The following is a 22,556-nucleotide window of genomic DNA, read 5'->3' on the forward strand; positions in this document are numbered from 1 at the left end:
GAAATTCAGTACAGAAAGCAACTCTGCACTGCCAGATGCTAGAGGTATCTTCACATAGATTTTCACTGTTCAGCACCATGGCACTTCAGGCAAAAATAGAATTATGTACAATCCTTGCCTGCATTCATCTGTGAAATTTAATTTTCCATTGAAAATCTACATGTTAGCAAGTTCTGTCCTCAAGCATGTATGTGTGCTTCTTATTGGATCCAGTTTGGCAAAGATTATCCTGAGTTCCTAAATACAATCGAAGCTGTCATTTCACTTCAGGTATACAATCTATTGCTAAGTACTGGCAATACAGAATAATAACAGAGCTGTATAATGGCAATAGTTGCACTTAACTTTTCAAAACCTCGGTAAAGCTCAACCAATTCTTTGATTTAGTCATCATGCAAGAAGCTGCATTCACCTACTTCCCATTTGAAACAAGGCTGCCTAGGGACAGTTCCCTGAGCTGCTGAGACTGGAGGGAGCTGCTGCTGCTGCGGCGCTGTTCACAGTGCGCCCCACGTTCGGCTGCTGGAACCAACCTGCAGCCACTGTCAGCACACTTTAGAATTAAAAAGTACCACCAGGAATGTATTTGAAGACGGTAAAAACAGTATTAGCTAACCTTATCAGTCACACCTACAGAAAAGCAGTGTCAGCACAGGGGCTGAACCGGCGGGAGAGAGCTCCGAGCCCAGCCCAGGGCTCCTGCTCCGGCCGGGGACAGTGCCAGGGCCCCTCTGTGCCCAGACTTCCAGGCCAGAGCAGCGGGGGCTGCCAAGGAGCAGTGTGCCGGGGAACCAAGGATGCTCCCAGCCTCATGTCGAGTCCGATCCTGCCTTTCCCCACGGCAGGAATGGCACAGAGCTGCTGCCATGGGGTTATCTTCACCCACGCTCCGAGCCCAGGAGCGGGCATGCGGCATCCAGGTCAGAACAGCGCACGGACCCTTCTCACTCCCACCTATGGCAGGACACCAAACACCAGAGCAGACAGAGCAAAAGACAGGTCCTCCTACCTGAACTAGGAAGGGACATATAAAATTGAGCTAATTCATGTGATTGTCAATCTGCTTTGGCCCCTCTGTTCAACATAAGAAAGCACTCTTTTGCTCTCATCTGCATTACTGTCTCATCTATCCAAATCCAATGCTGTTTTAAATCAAGAATTATCTCAGTTCTCCCTGCTTGAATCATTGTTATTGACCACAGCAACTTCAGTAAACCCTGCTGTTTACCCAATGGCTGGGGGGGCCTGTACCCATCTCACCAGCCCTTTGTTCCACATACTGATTCACCTTTTCATCAAGGATTTTGACGTAACTGCTGCCCTTTCACATTATTACCATGCCCCATCTAAATAATGATTTTATCACTTAATTGTCTTCCAGACCACATTTCGTAAAAGGGAGACTGAAAAGAAAAAAATTAAAAAAGGAAAAAAACCCTATGCCCTGCTGGGTGGGTAAACATGGATGAGGTGGGGTTGTCTCACCACATGACAGACACACCCCACACAAAAACCAGAAACATGCCTTTCATTGGGCAGGTTAACATTTTTCTAGAAGTTACTTTCTAGTCCTATCTGATCACTGTCAGGATGAGTAATGCAAAACATTCAATTTCTTGTGGGTTTGGTTCCAGTAGTTACTAAAAGCAGCCAAATACATGTTTCCTTCTAAACTACTTGAAAACCTTCAGAAAGTTACTTTAGCTTCGTTCCTGAGCCCTTCACCAGCACAGGGATTTTACCCGTCTTGGTTTTGCACAGTAAACACGAAGCTTCAAAACCATTTATCTTCAAGTACTAACTTTATTTTCTCATTTTCCTTTTTGAAGGATCCTTGCCATTTTCCAGGATGTAGTTAAATGTAAAAAAGTAGCCCACTGACTCCCCAGGCAGAGACTTGTGGAAACAGGTGCCTTTAAAAAAAAAAAATTAAAGTCTTTGTCAGCTTTCTGACCTGCCAGAGCTCTGTGCATTAGTAACACACAGTGCCTGCTGAGTTCCCCTCAGCTAATTAGAGGACCCGTATGGCAATGAATGGCCTTGACTATAAATACTTCCTGAAAGATCTCTAACAGAGTCAGAGGAAATGGGAAAAAAATGAGATGCAGCTACAGAGAAACTATTTCAGATGTTTCTTGTTTAAAGGGCTGGTTTTTCTTTCCTGAAGTTGCTTAGGGATGACATGCAGTATCCAAAACTTGCACCAACTGAAATGTAAGAAGTATGATACAATTATATGCACTGAATTTAATTCAGCAGATATACTGTTAAGATGCTGCTATGAGAAGGTGGCTTGAAGTGGGACACAATACCAAAAAACACAAAAAAAATGTCCATCTGTCACCTTGGAGGGACCACCAAAAAAATCACATTTAAACCAAGATCCCACTTGGTGTGCTTGAACCTTCTCACTGTGCTCCCACTCAAGGCAGCACCAGAAATATTTCCACCAGCATGAGAGAGGCAGGTTTTACCTCAAATGTTTGTTTTTCTTCTGGCCAAGAATTGCATGTGCTTAGAGAAGTCTTTTGGAAATCACAAAGGACAGCTCAGCATTTCCACTGCTTTGCAGCTATTTGGCATCCAGCTCTCTGAACAACAGGAGTCAGTACTTTATAATAGGAGAAATTATGATTTGCCACTAGGGTTGTGTTTGATATTTATTACGCTGATATTAAATCTATTATATGAAGATTTAATGCTTACATACCAATTGTTTATTTTTAAATTAGCTCTGCCAGTCACCCACATAGGAGAATGCAAAACAGGGAGAGGGGAAATAATTTTTTTCTAATTTTCTATCTACCCCAAATTTAAAGCTGTATGACCAGCTTTAGCCAGAATACCATAGGAAGTACCACAAGTGCAAATATCACAGACAAAAGAAAATAACTATTCTCAAAGTAAATGAAAAGTTTTTTGAAATGCCATGATTTCCTGTAGTATATAAACAGTCTGATCATTATGGTGCAAAATAATCTCAGTTTAGTAGAAGAGTAGATTTTATCCTTTGCACCGTATAAAAAGCTCATAGCAAAGGTTAACATAACCTGAGTTATAAACGTATAACTCATGTAACTTAAGTGTATATGTATAACTGTGTAATTTAAATGTATAACTTATATAACTTAATGTTACAACCTGCAGTATGCCTTTGATAAAAAATCCACATTTCTTTTGCAATAATGTGACAATCTCTCTCCCTTTGATGATACACAAATGCCTCTACCAACTACGATTAATACACAAAGTAATCTTGCTGTCTGCAGGTCCACATAACCCCACAGGACCGACACGCTGACCTGTGCCATTACTGCATCTCTGTTGGCTAAACTGCAATGTCTATACCAACACCTGAGGTGGGCTAACTAGGCCTGTGTATAGGTCTGAAGGCTCAAGCTACAGTTCCCCATTTTGTGGAAAACTTAATTCTGCAGTGTCCATACAGACCAAAACAGGACACTTCATTTAAAATCAGTTTAGCAAAAAGTTCCCTCTGTCCAAGATCTGCACTGTCAAAGCATTAAACAATCTGCCTGGCCTGGAGTCTGCTGGCTGCCAATGTGCTACCCAAAAAAAGGAACATTTTTGCATCTCAATAGACCTTCCAGTATCAACAAATCTTTAAACTAGAAAATCAGCTACTCTAAGGAAGAGCAGAAATAATGTCCACATTGTACCACACTGAGGTACATTTTTGGTAATTCCCATTTGCAAAACATAGTGATTCACTGTAAGTACAGCTGCTGGAAATATTTTAATAAGAAAAATAAATTAAAGCTACTCACAGAAGCGTACCAAGACCCTGAGAAAGATTCTGTTACACACACACAGCTTGGAAGCATTCTCAGGAATAAAGGTGCATCCACTGCACATGTGTATTTGCCTCGTCTCCAGCTCCCGAAAGGTCACAAGCACTTTCGTCTTTTAGATTCCAAAAATTAAAGAAATGTTACCCCAATGACTCCCACAAACAATCTACTGTAGCACAGAGTCTGGGGAAGGACCATGGCCATGATGTAACCAAGGAATGCCAGTAAGAGCACATAAATGGCTTAGACAACACCCAAAGCTGAAAATTACTCCAAGCAATTTCCAAAAATTAATTGTCCTATAAGCATTAAGAATTTCTGTGAGCTGTGCTATATTTTCATCCCTTTCCAGTTGATTTGTATTATCTCTGATATTTTACCAAAATGCTAATCACTTCTAAACTTGTAGTATCAACCTCTATCTCTTTGAAAACACGTGAAAAAAAACAGATTTCCGCTTTGCTTTCCCCCATCATCAAGAAAGTAAAAAATTAAAAGCACGTAGCATTGTTGCCACTGTCAAATCATTACAAATCATTTGTAATAAGCAGAACCACTTCATAAATACTGAATAGCCAGTACAACCAAAGGGATGTGTTAGGAATTTTCTTTTTCAGTCCATTTCTCAGTGTTTATACACTGAGTAATCCCAAATTTTTGGCTTCCTCTGTGTCAATCCTCAGGGGGAAGAAAATGAAGGTGTCCACAGTGATTTTATTATAGGTTTTGTTTCCTAGTCACCAGTCATCCTGGGATGCAGTGTTTTGCATAAGTATTCATTATATGATACTAGAAGGATATATTGAGTTAACACTTTGCTTGCAGAAAGAACCAACTTTTAGACAGCATTAGCTACTCCTACTAACTATTTCATATTAAAAAAAATTAATGTAGCTAAAAGTAGATTATAATGAGAGATTTCCTTAACAACACAGCACTTTTTTATTATTATTTCAGAGGATTACAAAAATTAGCTTTTTCAAGAATGGATGGTAAGTTCTTTTCTGAACTTTTTATTTCTCTCTGGGCCAATTGAGCTTCCAGGCATACACATCTGTATGTCAGGTAATCTTTGACACTAAGCTCCCAGTGGTCAAGCTGACCATTACTTTGTCTTCTTATTTATGTCTCCAGTACTGCGTCCCATAACTGTCTGCAGAAAACTAAATCAATTAAAGGAGTTGGGTTTCTATGATCTTTTTCACAAATTGAAAAGAAGAGGGAACTAATATTACTCACAGAATCACACTCCCACATCTCCTATCCTTCAGATCACCCCTTACCTTCAAGAAGTTTCAATTCTTATTTTGTTTTCTCTATCCATCAATCATGATGAAGAATGTAAGATTAGCGAAACTGTTCAGCAGATGAAAAAAGTTAATATCCTTTCCCCTACTTTTTAAAAAAAATATTTCAAGCTGACAAAAGCAACTTGCTCAATTTTCAAAGAAAAGTGAAAATTCAAATATGGTCGCTAAGGAAAAGACGCAGACAAACAAGTCCTTTGCTCAACAGAGTTCAAAGAGAATGGCAGCTAAAGGCGTACATAAAAGTAATTCCTTTTTGAAGAATGTTGATACGGTTTTATCAGTCGCTATAAACATAATCTGCTAATAAATTGTTATAAAAGAAAAGTAGGTTTGTACACAATTTAAAATGCAAGGAACTAATTTACATGCATTATTAATACACAAAAGTAAAACCTTTTATTTTTTCCAGAAAATTATGGAAGACACAGGTTTTTCATACCCAGAAGTGATCAAAGTATTTCCAAATTGATAAAATACTAATTTGAAAAAAAATATTAAAAAGTGGTTTTGTTTTAAAGACTCTAAAAAGCATCTAAAGTTATTTTTAGAAAGGGCATAAGAAGCAGCCAGCATACAGTTTCCCATTCTGTAGTCAGCAGTGGCTAAAACAGGTAATATTCTTATTCTACTGTTTACTAAGATTTTAGGTCAAGTTATCAACCAAATTAAGACCTTTATAGAGCTGATTCTGCATACTACCATGTCCCTTTGTAGACTTTTGTCTGGTTTTCTTTCATCCTCTGGCAGTCAAAAAAATAAATGAAAATATTAGAAAAATTAAAAATAAATGAAAATAATTTGTATTCTGATAAACCACATATTAAACGGCTCCTCTGGCGAATCTGTCTGCACATGGCTAAGAACCAGTATTAGAACTGAGGTGGGATGTAACTAAAATCATATGTACAGCAGGAATTCTACTGCTGCATGGGTTTCTGTATGTATTTTAATACATATTTCCTAATGGAGGAGAGAAATATAATCCTGCCATCCAGACTGAGCATACATCCAGGTTAGCAACAAGGAAATTATCATACTGTAACTGCTTCTCATACATTTAAAATCTGAGAACAATAACTAAGGTACAAAAGTTTGTGGTCCCCCTAAATTGCTCGCAGAATATAAATTATAGACACTATTTTATAGTTAGAATAACTGCAATATTTTTAAGACCACTGACTTCATTTAAAACAGCTTTTAAGACTTCTATATGGACAGAGACAGAAATACCTATGCATAATCTTAGCAGACCATGGAATAAAACATTTATCTTCCTTTCTGCATGTTACATGTGAACACGTTAAACTAATTGATGCTGTGGTTATAAACAAAAAAGGAAACCAGCAGATCATCACTTCCATTCTAGTGTGGTTTGTCTGCAGACTGACTGCTCCTATGGCAAGCTTCTATAAATTCAGATAGGGAGCAGCTCCTGAAAACAAGTTATGACTTCAGGAGAAAAGCATCTATTTGTCTCCCTATTCAGCTCCGTAGAATGTGAGATCTTTTCGAACCTCAGTTTTCTCTAAAGTAGGAAAACCACACCTTGATGGAAGGGAAAGTTCCTTGTATACAGATCCTTTTGTTTTTAAAAAAAATAGGAATTATTTGGTGTGACAAGTGTTTGCCTTCTCTTAGCACATGAGATCCTTCCTTTTCTTTTGCTTTTGCTTCCAAGGCAACCAGACAAGTGTCAAAATTGATATATAATTATGTTGTTTCACAAAAGAAGTTACTTTTTATTAATATTTAACTCACATTTCATATTCTTATCTATGTAGCAATATGAAATCCTGCTTAAGTGTGAACTGTCACACCACCACAAAATTTAGGAGGTGATTAGTTGTTTCAGTGTAACAGATGTGCAGCCTTCTGGGGATCTAAACCTCCCTTCTTCAAATGCATCACCAACCTGCACAATTAGCAGGAATGATTAAACAAAATTCAATCAGAGCTAAATAGCAAAAGCAGAAGCTTACTAATACTCTATCAATATATAGATCGCTTTATGTGAACACTTTAGAAAATTTACCTGACAGTTTGGCTCTACAAATATGAGGTCTTTGTTTGTTTGTTTGTTTGTTTTTGGCTTCCATGCCCTAAAAGAACCCCCAAGCACATTACTTCAGACCTGAAGAAATCATTTGCACAGCCAATCAAACATAACATACATTCAATCATGAAAAGCAAGAGGGGGGGAAAAAAGTTTCCTACCCGTAATAAGGACTGGGATTCATCTTTTGCCTTGCCGTCCCCGGATCCGGAGTAGGGCTGGGTGAGCTGCCCGGCTTTCTCTGCTGCTCCAGCTTGGACACCCTGCAGGAAACCCTTGCTCTCCACTGCCAAGCCATAAATGGGCCTTGCAAGATGGGCAGCTTCTACATTTGGACTATCCCTTAAAGGCTTTGACTGCTCTTGGCCAACAGACACGGGGGTCAGTAAGCCCAGACTGGTCTGTGTGTATGATGGGCTCCCCCTCAAAATGTCTGTTCCTCTCCAGGTCACATTGCGAAGATCATCACTGGGACTGTCAGTCCAGCCTTTCTCCTTGAGCACTTCCTTATCTTCTATCTTTTCCCTCTTCACTATGCTGTCAGATATGGGCTCCCCTATTTTGGGGTCTGGATTAATCAGACTGTAGACCTTAAGGTCAATTTTTGGCTCCTCCTTGATAGATGAAACACCATGACTGTCCTCCCCATTGGCTGTAGTGATGTCCATCTCCTGACAGTGCACGGTGTTGAAGTGCTCTAGTAGTGACTGAGTGTCAACAGCTGTGAAGCTGCACTGACGGCATTTGTAGCAGTTGTGTACTCGCCTGGAAGAAAACAAGAAGCACATTAATATGAGAATCACCCCTTGGCCCTCCCTCTCACAGTGGTTTTACCTACCAAGATTAAGAAAATAAATCAAACTTACAATATGACCCTCTCTAAATAAAGCAAGCAGGTTTATTTTAGTGTCTTATACAACCGGGTAAAAATACTGCTGATTTCCCCCCCCCCCCCCCCACCTTGCAGTGGCCTCCTATAATTCCTTCACATTCCAAGGCATTATTCTGAACTTCATAAAATTTTCACTGGGATTTTGTGTTTTTCTTCTTGAGTTTGCTGAAAATACTTTTTACTTTCTGCTGCAGCAGAAACACTAAAAAATCTTATTTTTCAACCAAAATCAAATAGTTAGAAGAGGAAAGTTCTCTTGTTATTTCATATAATATAGATCTATGTTAGAAATTTTAAATGTTTTTAGAAGTCCTTTACTTTCCACTAATTCTATATACTTTTGCTTGACAAAGATGGTTTTGAATGGAGCTCTGGTTAACTTATGGATAAGAACACACCCAAGGACAGAAGGTTGTACAGAAGAGACAGCACTGCTTGGTTCTCAACGGACATTTTAACACAACTTATAAAGATGCTGCTCTAAAGATAAAGCACAATAGTTGGCTGTGTCACCACAAACTGCGTTTCCTGTCAAATATAGAAATTCTTGGGTAGGAGCTGTGGAACAGAGTGGAATAACATGCCTTCCTGTTTTTACTCTAAAAGCCTATAAAAAGTACTGCATTACTAAATTATGTAAAGCATATGTTGCTACATGAGACCATGTTACCCACTTACTCTAGCTATCACAGGAACAGAACTCTTTTTATGAGTTCTCTTAACACCGTTATGAATAATTGTTCATAGCACAGGAGCCCTTGGAGCCCTTCATCAGGATCCAGGCCCCGCTGCGCCCAGCATGCTACCAATGCAGAGCAAAATATCATCCCTGCCCTGCAAAATGTACAGAACTCTCCGAGAGCTTCTCCCCACAGACACTCTCACAACATCCACACCCCAGGCATTCAGAGTCACAACAGTGTCTTTAGCCAAGCTAAAAAAATGAGCTTTTCACTATCCACACAGGACAAAACTTGTATGAGAAATCTGTTACTGCCTTGACTCCAATTGTTAGATTTAATTCTTTTAATGCCAAATCTTTGTCTCAGTGAAGTCGATGGCAAAACTCCCATTGACTTCAGTAAGAGGAGGATTTGGCTCTTGGTACATCTGTAGAATTGGAATTATACACAAAATATCCCTTTTAGACTATGATAGTTTAGAAGGGACAACTTGCCAAACTTATTAAACCCCCTTGCCTTCCTTCTCTCCTTTTGTTGGAAAAACAAACCATATGTTATTTACATTGTCTGATTTTCTTACAGTTGTGTCAGCACACAGATATGAGTACACATTCAGATTCATGCTTTTCAGCTCTTGTGCAATATCAGTTTTCTTATTGTCATTTTCCGTATTTATGTTCATTTTAAGGGACTGATGGTCTTGTTCCATTATGCAAAAAATTGATTAGGTTATTCTCCACACAGCCTTATGGCAACAAAACCTACTTGTGGGAGAGCAAGCTGTGGGTTAAAATCCTGTTCTGGCCATTGTTCGTTTTCCTTCATTCTACAATTGAGTTTTATTAAAATCAATTTCTCTCTCAATGTGACACTTGTCTCTTGCAACTTAATTCTTTTCTAAACCAAGTTTAATTCTCTTCTCAACCAAAAAAAAAAAAAAAAAAAAAAAAAAGAAAAGAAAAAAAAAGAAAAAGTGTTATCTGATCAAAACCATTTTATAATTCAAAAAGGCAAGTTATAAAGAGGGTCAGCCCTGTAAAGGTGGGATACCATCAGAGAAGTCCAAGTTAGACAGGGGCTAGTTATCTTAAAAGCCAAGTTAAACAAGACACCATTTGGGGCTAATGGCTCAACCACACACTCCCCATGTGAAAGTTTATCAATCCTTTGGGACACTACTTAGCCCTAAGTGTATCTTGTTTAACTTGGCTATTTCAACAGCTAACCCCTTTCCTAACTTGGCTCTCATCTACAGATATCACACCTCCAAACAGCTGATCTTTTTCTGCCTAACTTGTTTTTTTTTATTTTTCCATTCCACGCTGGCTAAATGTTTTTGATCAGGAGCCATATACACCACACTTCTGAGGACACAAATAAATGCTGAATATTAGATGCAGTTGTAACTACATGGCTGAGACCCAGTTAAAATCACCCTTATTAAAGGTTTGTTAATTTAAATTATTTCTAATTTGTTCAAAGGCAGTCATATAAGCATTCCTTCATTCTTCTGTGAGACTGCGATAAGAACTGTGATACAGAAAAAATGAAGGCATACTTCAGTAGATAGTTACCCAACAGGCTTTTTGTGTCAGAACATACACTTTTCCAGTACGCATTAAAAATCTGCTATCGACATTATAAATCTTCATACTTCATATGGGTTTGTCCTATGTATTATTCTATCCCCAAGCTCCAAAATGTAAGCAAAAGTTTGGAGCTGTCCACTGTAAGTAACGGTCCCAAATAACAAAATAGTAACTATCATCAGCTATTAGAAAACTTCTTAAAGTTGGAAACTTATTCTTTCCTAGAACAAGGCATAAAAAGAAAATGTTTTCTTCTCAGTTTTCACTCCACCCAGACAGCAAGCAGGGAAACAAATTGGCAATGTTTGATTTCTCTTTTACTAGAAATTAAACCTACTCTATGTTTCCAAAACCCCAAGTTACAACTAGAGTGGTGTACAAAGCTCTTCAAGGCTAAGCAACAAAATTTTAAAAATTCCAGTTTGCAAAGTACACAAGAAGCATTCCTGTGCATTACCTGAAAGTTACACTTTACATCTAAACTACAGCTATACCATCTGAAACTCTGAATTCGTCTGGTGCAATATTGTGTGTTAGTACAGAGCTGCTCCAAGAAAATCTTGGTATGGAAGAAAGTGATGTAAATGAAGAAGAAAACACAACTCTTCCTTCTTTGTTATTGTTTATACAGCTCTCAAGCACACTAACAGCAGGTTCAAGCCATAAACTGGCATTTTCTGCAATATGGCATTGGGCTGGCAGTGTCATACCATCCACTGAGGTCACTTAGCATTATTATTCTCACTACAAAATAAAGCAAAGACCTGATTATTTGTGGACATTAAAACATTTATGGCCTGATCCCAAGATCAAATATCAAGTAATTCAGGCAAAAACTTTGCTGCATAGTTATGTTCTGAGAACTTTAAAAAAATCTTATCATTATTTGCACTGAAAAGTACTTGAATTGGGCTCTGTAAGATACAAGGATTTACCCCCATTAAATCTTGAAGTTGGACAGATTAAATGGTTGTTTTGTTTTTTTAATGGATTTAATGTTCTTTATTTGAACTTCCTAACAGCCTGCAAGACTCCCAACACTAGCCAGTTGTTAATTAAGTCTTGTTGACATACTTCTAACTAGTCTGAAGTATTACAAAACACCATCCTCTACAAAACAAGCAATTTTTTTTTAATTACCTGAAGACAGTTCTAGGCTCTAGGGCATAGAAAATATTCTAGAAGAAGGTATGGCTGTTGTATCATTTCCATTTTTTCATATTTTATTTTAATTACAAATATAATAATTACTATCATTTCTCATGAAGAAACAGGTTTGTAAGAAAGTGAACTTTTGGGATGGGTGCTACACTCAAGTTTGTGAGGAGGGAAAATACTCAGACAAAAAAACAGCAAGCAAAGCAAGCAAGCAAATTCAGTGTAGTGTTAGAACAGAGAGGAGACAGGTCAGACTGGAGAGCAAGACAAATCAAAGGAGAGCAAAAGCCATTGGCAAGTGCAAGCAAGTTCAGAGCAGTGAATTAAGGTGTCAGGAGGATGGAAAAGGCCCTCATAGCTGCTGCTATTGTTCAATGAGTGAAGGTTTCTGCTCTGCTGTAAAATTCGGAGCTGGTGGGCCTCAATTTACATTTTTTCCCTGAGTTTCTTCTCTGGGGGATGTGTCCCAAAGGCACCAGATTTCTATAATCTGCATATCTGAGATCCTGCCCTGGCTTTTTCTGCCTGAGAGTCCGAGGGTCAGTCCCAAGCCCCCGTCCCCAACAACCCCATCCCTGGGCTGCAGACCAGGTGCTGAGAAGACACAAGCTCCAGGCACCCCTTTGGCTTTTGCCCCCCTACCTTCTTTATCTTTGAGAGGTAAGGAATTATTTAATTAACTCAAAATTAATTTCTAAAGAGAACGTTACATAACTACTGTCATGCACATTTTCAAAATAATTTATTAGAAAAATTATTCTACACCACTGTCAAAGCTTTTAATTCATTTGAGTCTTTAGTTTATTTTCATATTATATTTTGTAGTTTAATGAATCACTATCCTACCTTGATTTAAAAAAGTTTAGAGGACTTTTCAGCATAGCACTTTTAATTATAATTAGCACTGATCAAATGCTTTCTGTCAAATAATATTTTACATGAAAGATTCTATCTTTTGCAAAACTGAAAAAATACACCGTTTTCCCACATTTCGGCAAAATTATAATAAAAAAGAGGCACTTCTGCATGAAGCTGGTTTGATTTAAAAGAAAAATAATCAAAATTAATTCTTTTGGAACAAGCAGGAAAATAATCTCTAGACTAAATGAAGCAACATGCAAAATTTGCCCAAATACTCAGTTTGATTTTTATCTAAATTAAAAGTGTTGGCATCCTCTAGCTCATCAAAATACCAGACTTAGTTTTGAGAAAAAACTAAGCTTTGCAATGAACATTAATAGTATCTGATTCCTCAGAGGTATAATGGAAAATAAGTAGTAGCAGAATTAGTGGAAAATGGAGGCCAATAAATCTTCTAGGGATTTATTTGAGTAAGCACATTTTAGTGAGGTTTAAATACAAGTAAACTCAAGTGCAGTGTGATTCATTGACTTCAAATTTAACTGAACAGCTCTCAAATAATCATGTCAAGAAATACTGAATGAGCACCAAGTGTAAGTATACATTTCTGTAGAAAGAAAACTTGGAAAGAGCTGCTTTTGCAAATTCTAATACTGTTGCAAATACATGGCTGCAAAGGAATAACACTGGGATATACATAATTTTTTAGCTAGTAATACATAGTGGAATTATAGATGTAGAGCCAAAAGGAAGCAAAATAAATAATAAAATAAATTAAACATGTTGTTCAGACATATGACTCAAAAATGAAAATAATGCAGACAAAAAATACATGAATCAAAGTATGTAAGTAGCATCTAAAGCCAACACTGATACTCCAGATTATCGAGGCTAAATCTAAATATGTGAACAGCAGAACATTTTTTTCCACCACATTAATGTTTAGTATTATGTTTACTATTAGAATCCATTCAGCTCCTTGTAATATAAATGAAGAGGGTTTAGAGACATGCTCACGTACAGCTTTTTAAATACATCAGATGTACATAATGTGTGGCATAAAAGCATTGAGACAAAATATGATTAAGAAATGGAGAAGCCCAGTTGGATGTGAGCTGACTACATTAGCACGTTTCTGTCTATCAACTAACACTATTTTATAGATGCTCTACTTTTTATAATCTGAACTATCTCTATATTTATGTCCTAAAATACAAAAAGGGAATGAAAACACATATCAGATATATGCCAAACTTCTAAAAAAAAAAGGCCTGATTATAATAATTGAAATAAAAGTTATAATTCCTCCAAAGTTTTAGTTTGATAGAGTGAAAACTAGGTTATTCATAGAAAAACAACAAACCTGCTGGTGTTCGCCATTACAGAGCACCTACCACAAACTGAACTAGCTTATGTGATTTAAAAAGAGATGCACAGTGGGAGAAAACAGCAGCAGTACAAGTAGAAAAGAAACAAAATTCAAATTATCAAGGGGAATTACAAGAGAAAGGGAAAGAAGTTAGCAGTTATAGGGACATTGTACTTTGCTTTACACAATGTCCTCACAGTACTCAATAAAGTCATAGACTGGGGTTAACAGAGTATGTTGTTCAAGTGTTTTAAACAAAATAGCCTCATCTTAGACAAACAATTTGAGACTAAAATACTTCAAGTGTATCTCTTGATTTTCCAAAGTGCAGTTCCCTGTGACTACTGCCAGAACTGCAGGGTGCTGAGCCCCCCAAAGGAGAGGCTACAACTACCCCATCTCAAACTTAGCACTTAATTTTGAAAGTCATGGCTTCTTCTTTCTTGGGAAAAAGGATCCTAGCTCGGCATGCTTGTTAAACTTAAATTACCAGCTGCAGCAAAATAAAAGGTTGGATTCTTTCAGTAAAGGAGCCATTTCAATCTTGCAGCTATTTAACCACTAAAAAAAGATCATGCCATGCCCCAGCAGCGGACAAAGTGCTGCCTATGGAGTTCTTCAGCATGGCTCAAAGCAGTTATAATAATGCTTGGAACTTAGATACCACTTTTCATCTTCAAAGCAGTTTACAAACATTAACTAATTAATCCACACAACATCCCTCAGGCCCACTTGGATCAAAAATGGGGAACTGCATGCTGGGACCTGAATCCTCTGTGGGCCCCAGCTCCAAATTAAAGATGAGCAATCTGCTCTTTTTTTTTTTTATTTTTTTCTAAATAGACTCCTGATATATTGCCAATGCAGCCCTCTGTTGGGCAACATTTGGATGCCCCCAGCTTTAATCTCTATTAAAGTATCATGCCCCAGTCTGCCTTTGTTAATTTTGGATGTCTTGGAATCTATTAAACGTGGCAAAGTTTCTTGAGCTTTTAACAAAGCTTTAGCTTTGAAAATTCATCTTCTTTTGTCTTCATTCTAGCTGGCTTCCACACAAAGATCTTTTAGATCAGATAGATACTGAAGTTTTCCGTTGTTGTTGACACATTAACCTTAACTATTAACATATTCAGCATGATTTTCTAATATTTAACATCGCTTTGGAAGTGGCACATAACTGTTGCTCTTTAGAAAGTCAAAGAGCCAGCTCCTCCTCTGATGCAAACTGGACTGCCAGTTTACAACAGCCCAGGAACTGGCCCAAGAAGTTTAGCAGGGAGTTGGCAGCTATTATGACATTGTGTCAGACTGAGTCAGGAGACTGGCTGCATCCACCTCCAAATAGGAACATTAGCATTTAAAATAAATAGAATGACACTGTAAACCAGCAACTCGAAAATAAGCATCTGCAAAAGGATCTTGGGGAATGACATCAACAGACAAAAGTGTCTGCTCCCAGTGGGAAACGAACACCAAAACAGCAGCGGAATGCTCTTAAACTAATCATTACATTGCTGGACTTGGGAATGGAAAATACTACAAAAAGGTAGTACATTGAAGCACTGTTACAGAGCATAAAGGGTTCACAGTCCATCTTGGAAAGCAAAGCCATTTGTGTTCCCTGACTGAATAAGATGCCAACTTTCTCAGAAAGAGCCTAAACTAAAATAGTACCTATAGTATACCTAAAAAATTCTGGGTGGAAAATAGCTGACCAAACCTCAAATATGCTAAAACTTCAGCATCTGCACACAAATCCAAATTTCCCTCTCCTTTGCACAGGTTTAAATGTATAATTAAATCCACCAACTTAGCTGGTGGTTTTCCAAAACAAAGTGGATGTTGGATTGGACTCTGGCTGCAAAGATTTATATCTATACACATTCCTATTTTGATTTCCAGTTTCCTCAAATGTTTGAGGAATGGTGACATTTAATTAAGAAACTCTGGGGGGGCTGTTTGTTTGGATTCCAATCATTAATCATGTGAAACTTCACTGTACCTGTAGTGTCGGGAAATCTCTTCTTCCACCTGGGTGGTAAAGTCACATTTGGTACATGAGTGTTCTTTGTTCTCCTTGAGCGTCAGCAGCCCCTCTGCCCCTGGCAGGGTGTTTGTTTCTGGTTTGACATCAGACGCTTGGCCGTCGTGTGCATTCTCATAGTGGAGCAGGAGAACGTCCACGTCGGGAGTGGAGAATGAGCACTGATGGCACTGGTGTTTGACTCTAGAGCTTCCTGTCACCCCTGGAGACAGGTGCAAAAGCAAGAGAGCACAGTGGGAACAATTACTTTTTCTGCAAGCAAATGGATAAGTAATTTCTCCAAGGTGCTTTTCTGGGCTGCAGAGGCCTCGGGGACAGAACTGACAGTGCTTAATGGTACATTTATGAATGTTGTGTAGCTGCTGATAGTGACGGAGAAGTGGGCCCACCACTATTACATCTGGGCCATGGCTCTTTGAGTACCTAAAGTCACAAAACTGACAGTTGTAGCTTGTCACCATGCTGTCCTCTGCTCCTTTGCTACTCAAGTCTTTCTTTTTTGCCACACTCGCACCCTTTTCTGTCTTTGTCACTAACTCCCCATCTGCATTTTTGGCTAGATCATTCTGGTTAATGACAGATCCTCTAGAAAGCTTATCATTCAGATCTGGGTGAAGGCTTCCTGCCTGGCTTCCCCCATGCTGTTTGCTGTAATGTTCTAATAGTTTCAAAGAGCTGGATGATTCGCAGCTGAAACTGCAAAATTTACACCAGTAGTAACTGGTTGTATCGGTACCATTTTGTCTAGAGGAATCTATTGGCTTGATGGGCACCGAATATCCAACTGGCGTATCATCTCCTGCTTTAACAGTGATTCTGTCTTGCCACTTCCCCAAGTCTCCAGAATCACATGGTCGAAGAGTAGGACTGGATTTATTGGAGTTTTTCTCTGAAGTTTTACCAGTATCAGAGGAGGGAAGGGCTGCTTTCATTTTGTTTGGGTGAGTCTGTAAGAAGTGTTGCTCTAGTTCAGTGGAGGAGTTGCCCATGTAGGTGAAATTGCAGAATTTGCAGCGGAAGTACTTGGTGTTGCCTTGGCAATCTGGAGTTTTCCGCCCAATTCCAATAAAGGTTCCACCTAAAGTAACCTGCAAATAAAGAATAAGGTCATTTTAGCTCCATTGTATATTTATTTATTCAAATAGCAAAGAGTGGAAAGGGGGGAAAAGAGAAATAGAGAACAACTGACTCATAAACCTCTTTTATTAATCATTGCCAGCATTTTCATTCATACTGTGTAAGATGTCATACATATACCCTCACATATTTAACATTTGTTGATTAATATTTTAAATGTTTCTCATAATTGAATATATATTCCATATCAATAAAAAATATATTGATTTGCAGAGACTGAGGCACACGTGCACAAGATTAAATAATGTCATTGACAGAAGATCCAATAATCAGTTCCCATAGCTCTGAACCCTTTGAAACACTTTCCTGGGAGTTTATACCAGATGTAGAAGAAAAAAAACGACCCTCAGTCTTTTGACTTAGATATTTTGATCATATTTGTGCTTTACAGTCAAAGAGAATTGCTTTCTAAATTCGAGCAAGCAAAAATTAAACTTCAAATAATGAATTCAGTTTGCTGTGTTGGGAGTATGACCAATTCTTACAAAGATCATTCCTACATGAGTATCCAATATCCACCAGGATGCCTTTTCACAGAGCCATAGTGGCTGATGTCTCAAACAAAAGGCAGTTTTCTCAAGGATTACTCACTGCAGACATTCTCCAAGGAAATCTTCTGTTCCTCTCATGCACAGAGCTCAATTTAGTAAAAAAGGGATGGAAAAACTACAGTAGAAAAATGGCATGTGGCAAAGAAAACTACCACACCCAAGTCCGTGACATCACTAATTACACACACAAAAAAAATAAGGTAGGTCTACTTAACTGTTCTCATGGTGTCTGAGCAAAATGCTCAGCAGGAAGGGAAGAAGGCTTCCAGGGCTGATGTTATTAAAGCCTGTGTTCTCAGAGCAAGGCAGGCCTGCCCTTCCCAGGAGTGCACCACACCTGCCCCTGACATCAGGGGGAGATTTGCTGCTCCTGTACAACTGGTTTCAAGGCCAAAGAAAAAATCTCTTGACAAAAATGTCACCATTGCACAGCTTCTTTTCCTGAGTAGCAAATAGTGTACAGCTTCCAGAAGACAATTCCCAAAATCCACAGACATCGACTCCTTTGCCATCATCCAGTCTACTCCACATGGTATAGACATGGGTGGAAGCTCCCTTGTGACATATTCTCACTTTTTATACCAGAAAATGTCTTACAGGGAATATAAAATTCAGCCTTGCAGGGTTTGATTTTAATTCTCCCATCCAGTAAGTGCATTACTACATTTCTGCAGATTTCAGTTCTAATGCATTAGGCAAATCGTGTGATTCTTTTTCTTCTCCCTCTCAACAGCTATGCCACAAAGATAATGTGATCACTGTTCATTCAGTATCACACCAAATGGAAAGACTCAGATATACAGAGCATGAAATGTAAACATTTTAAAATGTATATAATATAAATGCCTTTTAGCCATTTAGCTCAGAGAATGAAACGCTATCCTTTGCATCTCATCAGAATTGAGCATGTATAGTGAGGCAATGTGAAATACTAAGCCATGATATAATGAGCTGCTGCTATTCAGCCTTCTGTTCTTTTTTCTGTTTGTTTTTTTCCTTAAGGAAGCAAAATCCCCATGCACTGCTTAAAACTTTTCTTTAAATAAACTTAAAATGGCTTTCTGTTTGTTTAGGAAACATTTCTCATTAGGCAATGGTGAGTCAGACAGCCAAATGATTAGGACCTAGCTTTAATAACATTGTCACTTTTAACTGGGGCTCCGCATTCTGCTGTCAAATAATGAACTTGGTTTTGAAGAGGTTCTTTGCAAAAGGGATGTTTAACAGGTCTTCTGTACTGCAGGAGTTACCTCCCTTTATTTATTTTATGGCAAGCAAAATTGGAGACAAAGCGATGCTGAGCCTCATCCAACTGGTAACAGTGGGATCTGTGCCTGCTTTCCAGTATCTGGCACTTCAGGTCTCCATCCACTGCATTATTTCGATGTTCAAAGTCTTAGTGATGTCAAAAGACAACTTAAAGAAGCACTGATGGAATTACAGTAAATAGAAAGTAATAGCAGTTCACTGCATGATTACCTAAGTTGCAAGGTGATCTGGTTTCATTCATTTAATTAGATACGTATGTTTGTTCTACACATGCACAAAAAACTGACCAAAGTGATTTACCTTAAGTGGCTCTAATGAGTAAATACATTCATTACTCTCAGCTGTCCAGCCACAGAGTTACAGATGACAAACCAATTTTGCAGATATTCTGTGGACACCAGTTACAAACTCTGAGTGACAATAATCCCAGCTGCTATTCATTGCTAATTACTTTTATTTCAGAACATTGGGAAAACATATCAGTACTAGTATTTTCTACAGAGGACTGTAAATCACATAATTTCTGTAACTTGTGCTAATCCTGCTTAGTGGTCTACACAGCAAGTTTGTGTTCCATGCTAATACATCCTTCTCTGCATCACAAGAGGATAAAGTAGAACTAAATATTCCCACAGTGCCTGTGTTAAGTTCTTGTAATGTGGGAGACACATACAATTTTTACACCACTCAAATGTAATTGATTACCAGTTACTGGTTTGGCATTTCCCTGAATACCTGCCACAATTCAAAGTAATACATTGCATTACATCATGTATGTGAAAAGTAACTCAGGGTCATTTTCATGTTATTACACTCAAAAGCTTCTTTTCATATGTAAGAAAGCCCATTGAAAAGCTCCATGAGGGTCATCATTCAAAGACTACTACAGAAACTTCTTTCCATGCAGAGATTGGGAGAAGCACTCGAAGTGACAGCATAAACTGAATCTGTTTCAGCTTTCAGCCTGCCACATTTGGAAGAAACCCACACATTTGCAGAACTATTTGGATTCCTGCACTTTGCTCAAGTCTTAGCTTCACTTTCAGATTTTTCAGTTACACATTGTACCTCTATGTACAGGCACTAACCTTCTTCACTGGCGATGTAACTGTCCTTCATCTACTGCTCTGATCTGCCCCACAAAGAGGAAAAGTAAAGGAGAAGGAGAAAGTGGAATATGCACAGATGGATGGATGGATGGATGGATGGATGGATGGATGGATGGATGGATGGATAGATGGATGGATAGATGGATGGATAGATGGATGGACAGATAGTAGATAGATAGATAGATAGATAGATAGATAGATATTGAGGTATACATAGTATAGAAATCAACATCCACATTTCTGTGTGGTATCAAAAGTGATAGATTCTTGTATTTACTCCCTTTTTTCATTCTGTTCCAAACAAAACTTAATCTCCTGCTTTGTTCTAACAGAGTTACATTTCCTTAAGTAGACACTTCTTCCCAACATAAAAAAGAACCTAAACAAAAGCAATGCTAAAATTCTACAATTCTGTTCTAGCACTGGAGTCTGAACTGCCAGCTGAAACAGCTAGTGGCAGTCAAGAACACAGGTACAGTTTGCAGAGGAAATGTAGGAGAAACTATAGATCAACAGTTCTCTCAACACACAAAGGAGAAAATTAATCTTCACAATTCTCTTTTTAAAGAGAACCTAACATACTATTTCAGACTGTGGAAACATGATCTAATTCTTCCCTTCACTGTCATTTGCTTATGAAACCTTGGGATTATCACTTATTTCTGCAGCATCTCAACTATGGCAATAGAGTTCTAATTAATTATTATGCTGTATGAAAAAAAACCCCAGATATTAGAATGAGTTCTCCATTCTTGTGCTGGATCTGGTTGCACTGATATTCTTTAAAAGTTGCCCTTCAAAGCCATGTCTCACTTTGGTATTATACTGAAATATATTTCACAGTAAGATTACCATAAACTCAAAACTCTTAATCATTAAGTTTATTCATTAATGAGGAAAATTGTCAAAATCTGAAGCTCATGTGTTAATACTATAGCTAACTAATGTTAACTAAGCTATCTCTTGTTATACCACACACATTTCCAAAAATAGCCAGAAAAAGAAGAAAAGATAACAGGATAATTGACAGTGTTTCAAGATGTACTTTCTAAAGTATGTTGGCAAGTACTTCAACAAAGCTGTGTAATTGCACTATATGTTTCCAACAGATATGTCTACATTACTTTAATTAGTCAAGACAATGATTTCATAGAATAGATGGACTTGGGAAAAGAGACGTACTTTCTTCTTTCTTTTCAAAAACGTGGTTTTGATTTTTATTTTGCTCTTGATCCAAATGCTACCCTATTCTCCCTCCTCCTTTTCAAAATTCAATCCTACATTCCATCACGCCAAAGCAGTTTACAAATACTTCTTACAGAAACTGAAAAAAATCACCAAGGAAGAGAAAATCTGCCAGCTCCTGTAATCATGTATTTCATGCAGAAAATTCTACCAGCAGAAACTATATCCACATAAGAGATTCAACCACAAGGATTACATGCTCAGGGTAAAGCTGTCTTTGACCCCTGGCTTCTTCTGCAACTCCTGATTAGAATCCATCTGCACTGGAACATCAAACGTTAATGATTTTTTTTTTTTTTTGTCTTACCTGGGTTACATCTTTGGCTAATCAGGAGGTGAAAGGCTCCAGATCCCTTACCAATCTTCTGAGCCATCCAGTCTGCCTTTGCAATTATTCTTAATCTTCTAATCCTAAAATATTTTCTAATGCTCTTATTTTTTCATTTGCTTTGTGCAATATAGAATCCAGAACATTTTAACCATCCCACATTTATGAAGTTCTTCATGTCATGCAGGCCAGAACAGATTCCTGGCTTTCATGCAAGTTTGTGTAACACCACCCAGTTCTCTAACCTCCCCAACGGAGAATTCACTCCCTCTCACTCACTCTCTTTCTGTGCTTTATACTAGGAGAATCTTCAGAGTATATTCTTAAAACTATTTACTGTGATTAATTTACAGGTACATAAATGTATGTTGCACAAGGGAAGCAAAAACTCAGGGCAAACTCCTGGGTTTCTGAGCTGTTCGTACTTACCAAAACAAGAAAGCAAACTACTGGATCACATTCATTCAAAGTAAGTGCATTCTTCTTGAGATTTATTCTGTTGCCATTGAACACAACACAGTTTTTGTGTCATTAGAATTTTACAAGTATTTTTAAAACAAAGACTGTGACAGAACAATAACAGAACTTAAATTAAGGTCAGGAGACCAGATGTGCAAAACCAACAAAAGAAAGAAAGAGAAAATCAAGACTTTCATTTGCTAACTAGTGCTACTAGACTAGTATCTAAAGAAGCACCATTCCTTCTATTCTCTGTAGATAAAATTACCAGACAGTTCCTTGACTACTGTAAACTCACACAGACTTACAGGCTTAGAGGCAAGCTCACACCGATTTATACCAGAAGAAAACCTAGCTGCTTTCCTTTTTCCCCAGGAATTTTAATTTTTGAGCTCTCATTCTTTCTGTAGGCTATCTTAGCAGTTTATAACTGTAAATATAAGCAATAATATTACTAGTCTCACCAACTGTTTTTATAGCAGCTCTTCAAACACTACCAAATATCCCTGCAATAAGGTAAGGAATATCAACACATAAACAACTTCACTTTGAAGGCTGTGAGTATATATCACATCAGTTATTCCACAAACTGTCCATCTGAATATTCTAATATTAGAATAGACAGACTACTTCCCACTGCAAGGTGGCTAAAATAGCTTATTTCTGCCACAGAGCAAGGCAATGTTC

General features: G+C 37.9%; 1 protein-coding gene across 2 annotated transcripts in view; it reads right to left on the bottom strand.

The window, feature by feature from the left end:
- Positions 1–22,556, bottom strand: part of TRPS1 (transcriptional repressor GATA binding 1) — a 169,197-nt gene that overhangs the window by 135,814 nt on the left and 10,827 nt on the right. For both annotated transcript variants that reach the window (XM_062503539.1, XM_062503549.1), the window contains exons 3-4: positions 15,730–16,859; positions 7,337–7,940 (exon numbers count right to left, since the gene is read on the bottom strand). In XM_062503539.1, coding sequence (XP_062359523.1) covers positions 7,337–7,940; positions 15,730–16,859 — 1,734 coding nt within the window. The remainder of the gene's footprint in view (positions 1–7,336; positions 7,941–15,729; positions 16,860–22,556) is intronic.

Source organism: Cinclus cinclus, chromosome 1, assembly GCF_963662255.1.
Source record: "Cinclus cinclus chromosome 1, bCinCin1.1, whole genome shotgun sequence".
Classification (NCBI taxonomy): Eukaryota; Metazoa; Chordata; class Aves; order Passeriformes; family Cinclidae; genus Cinclus; species Cinclus cinclus.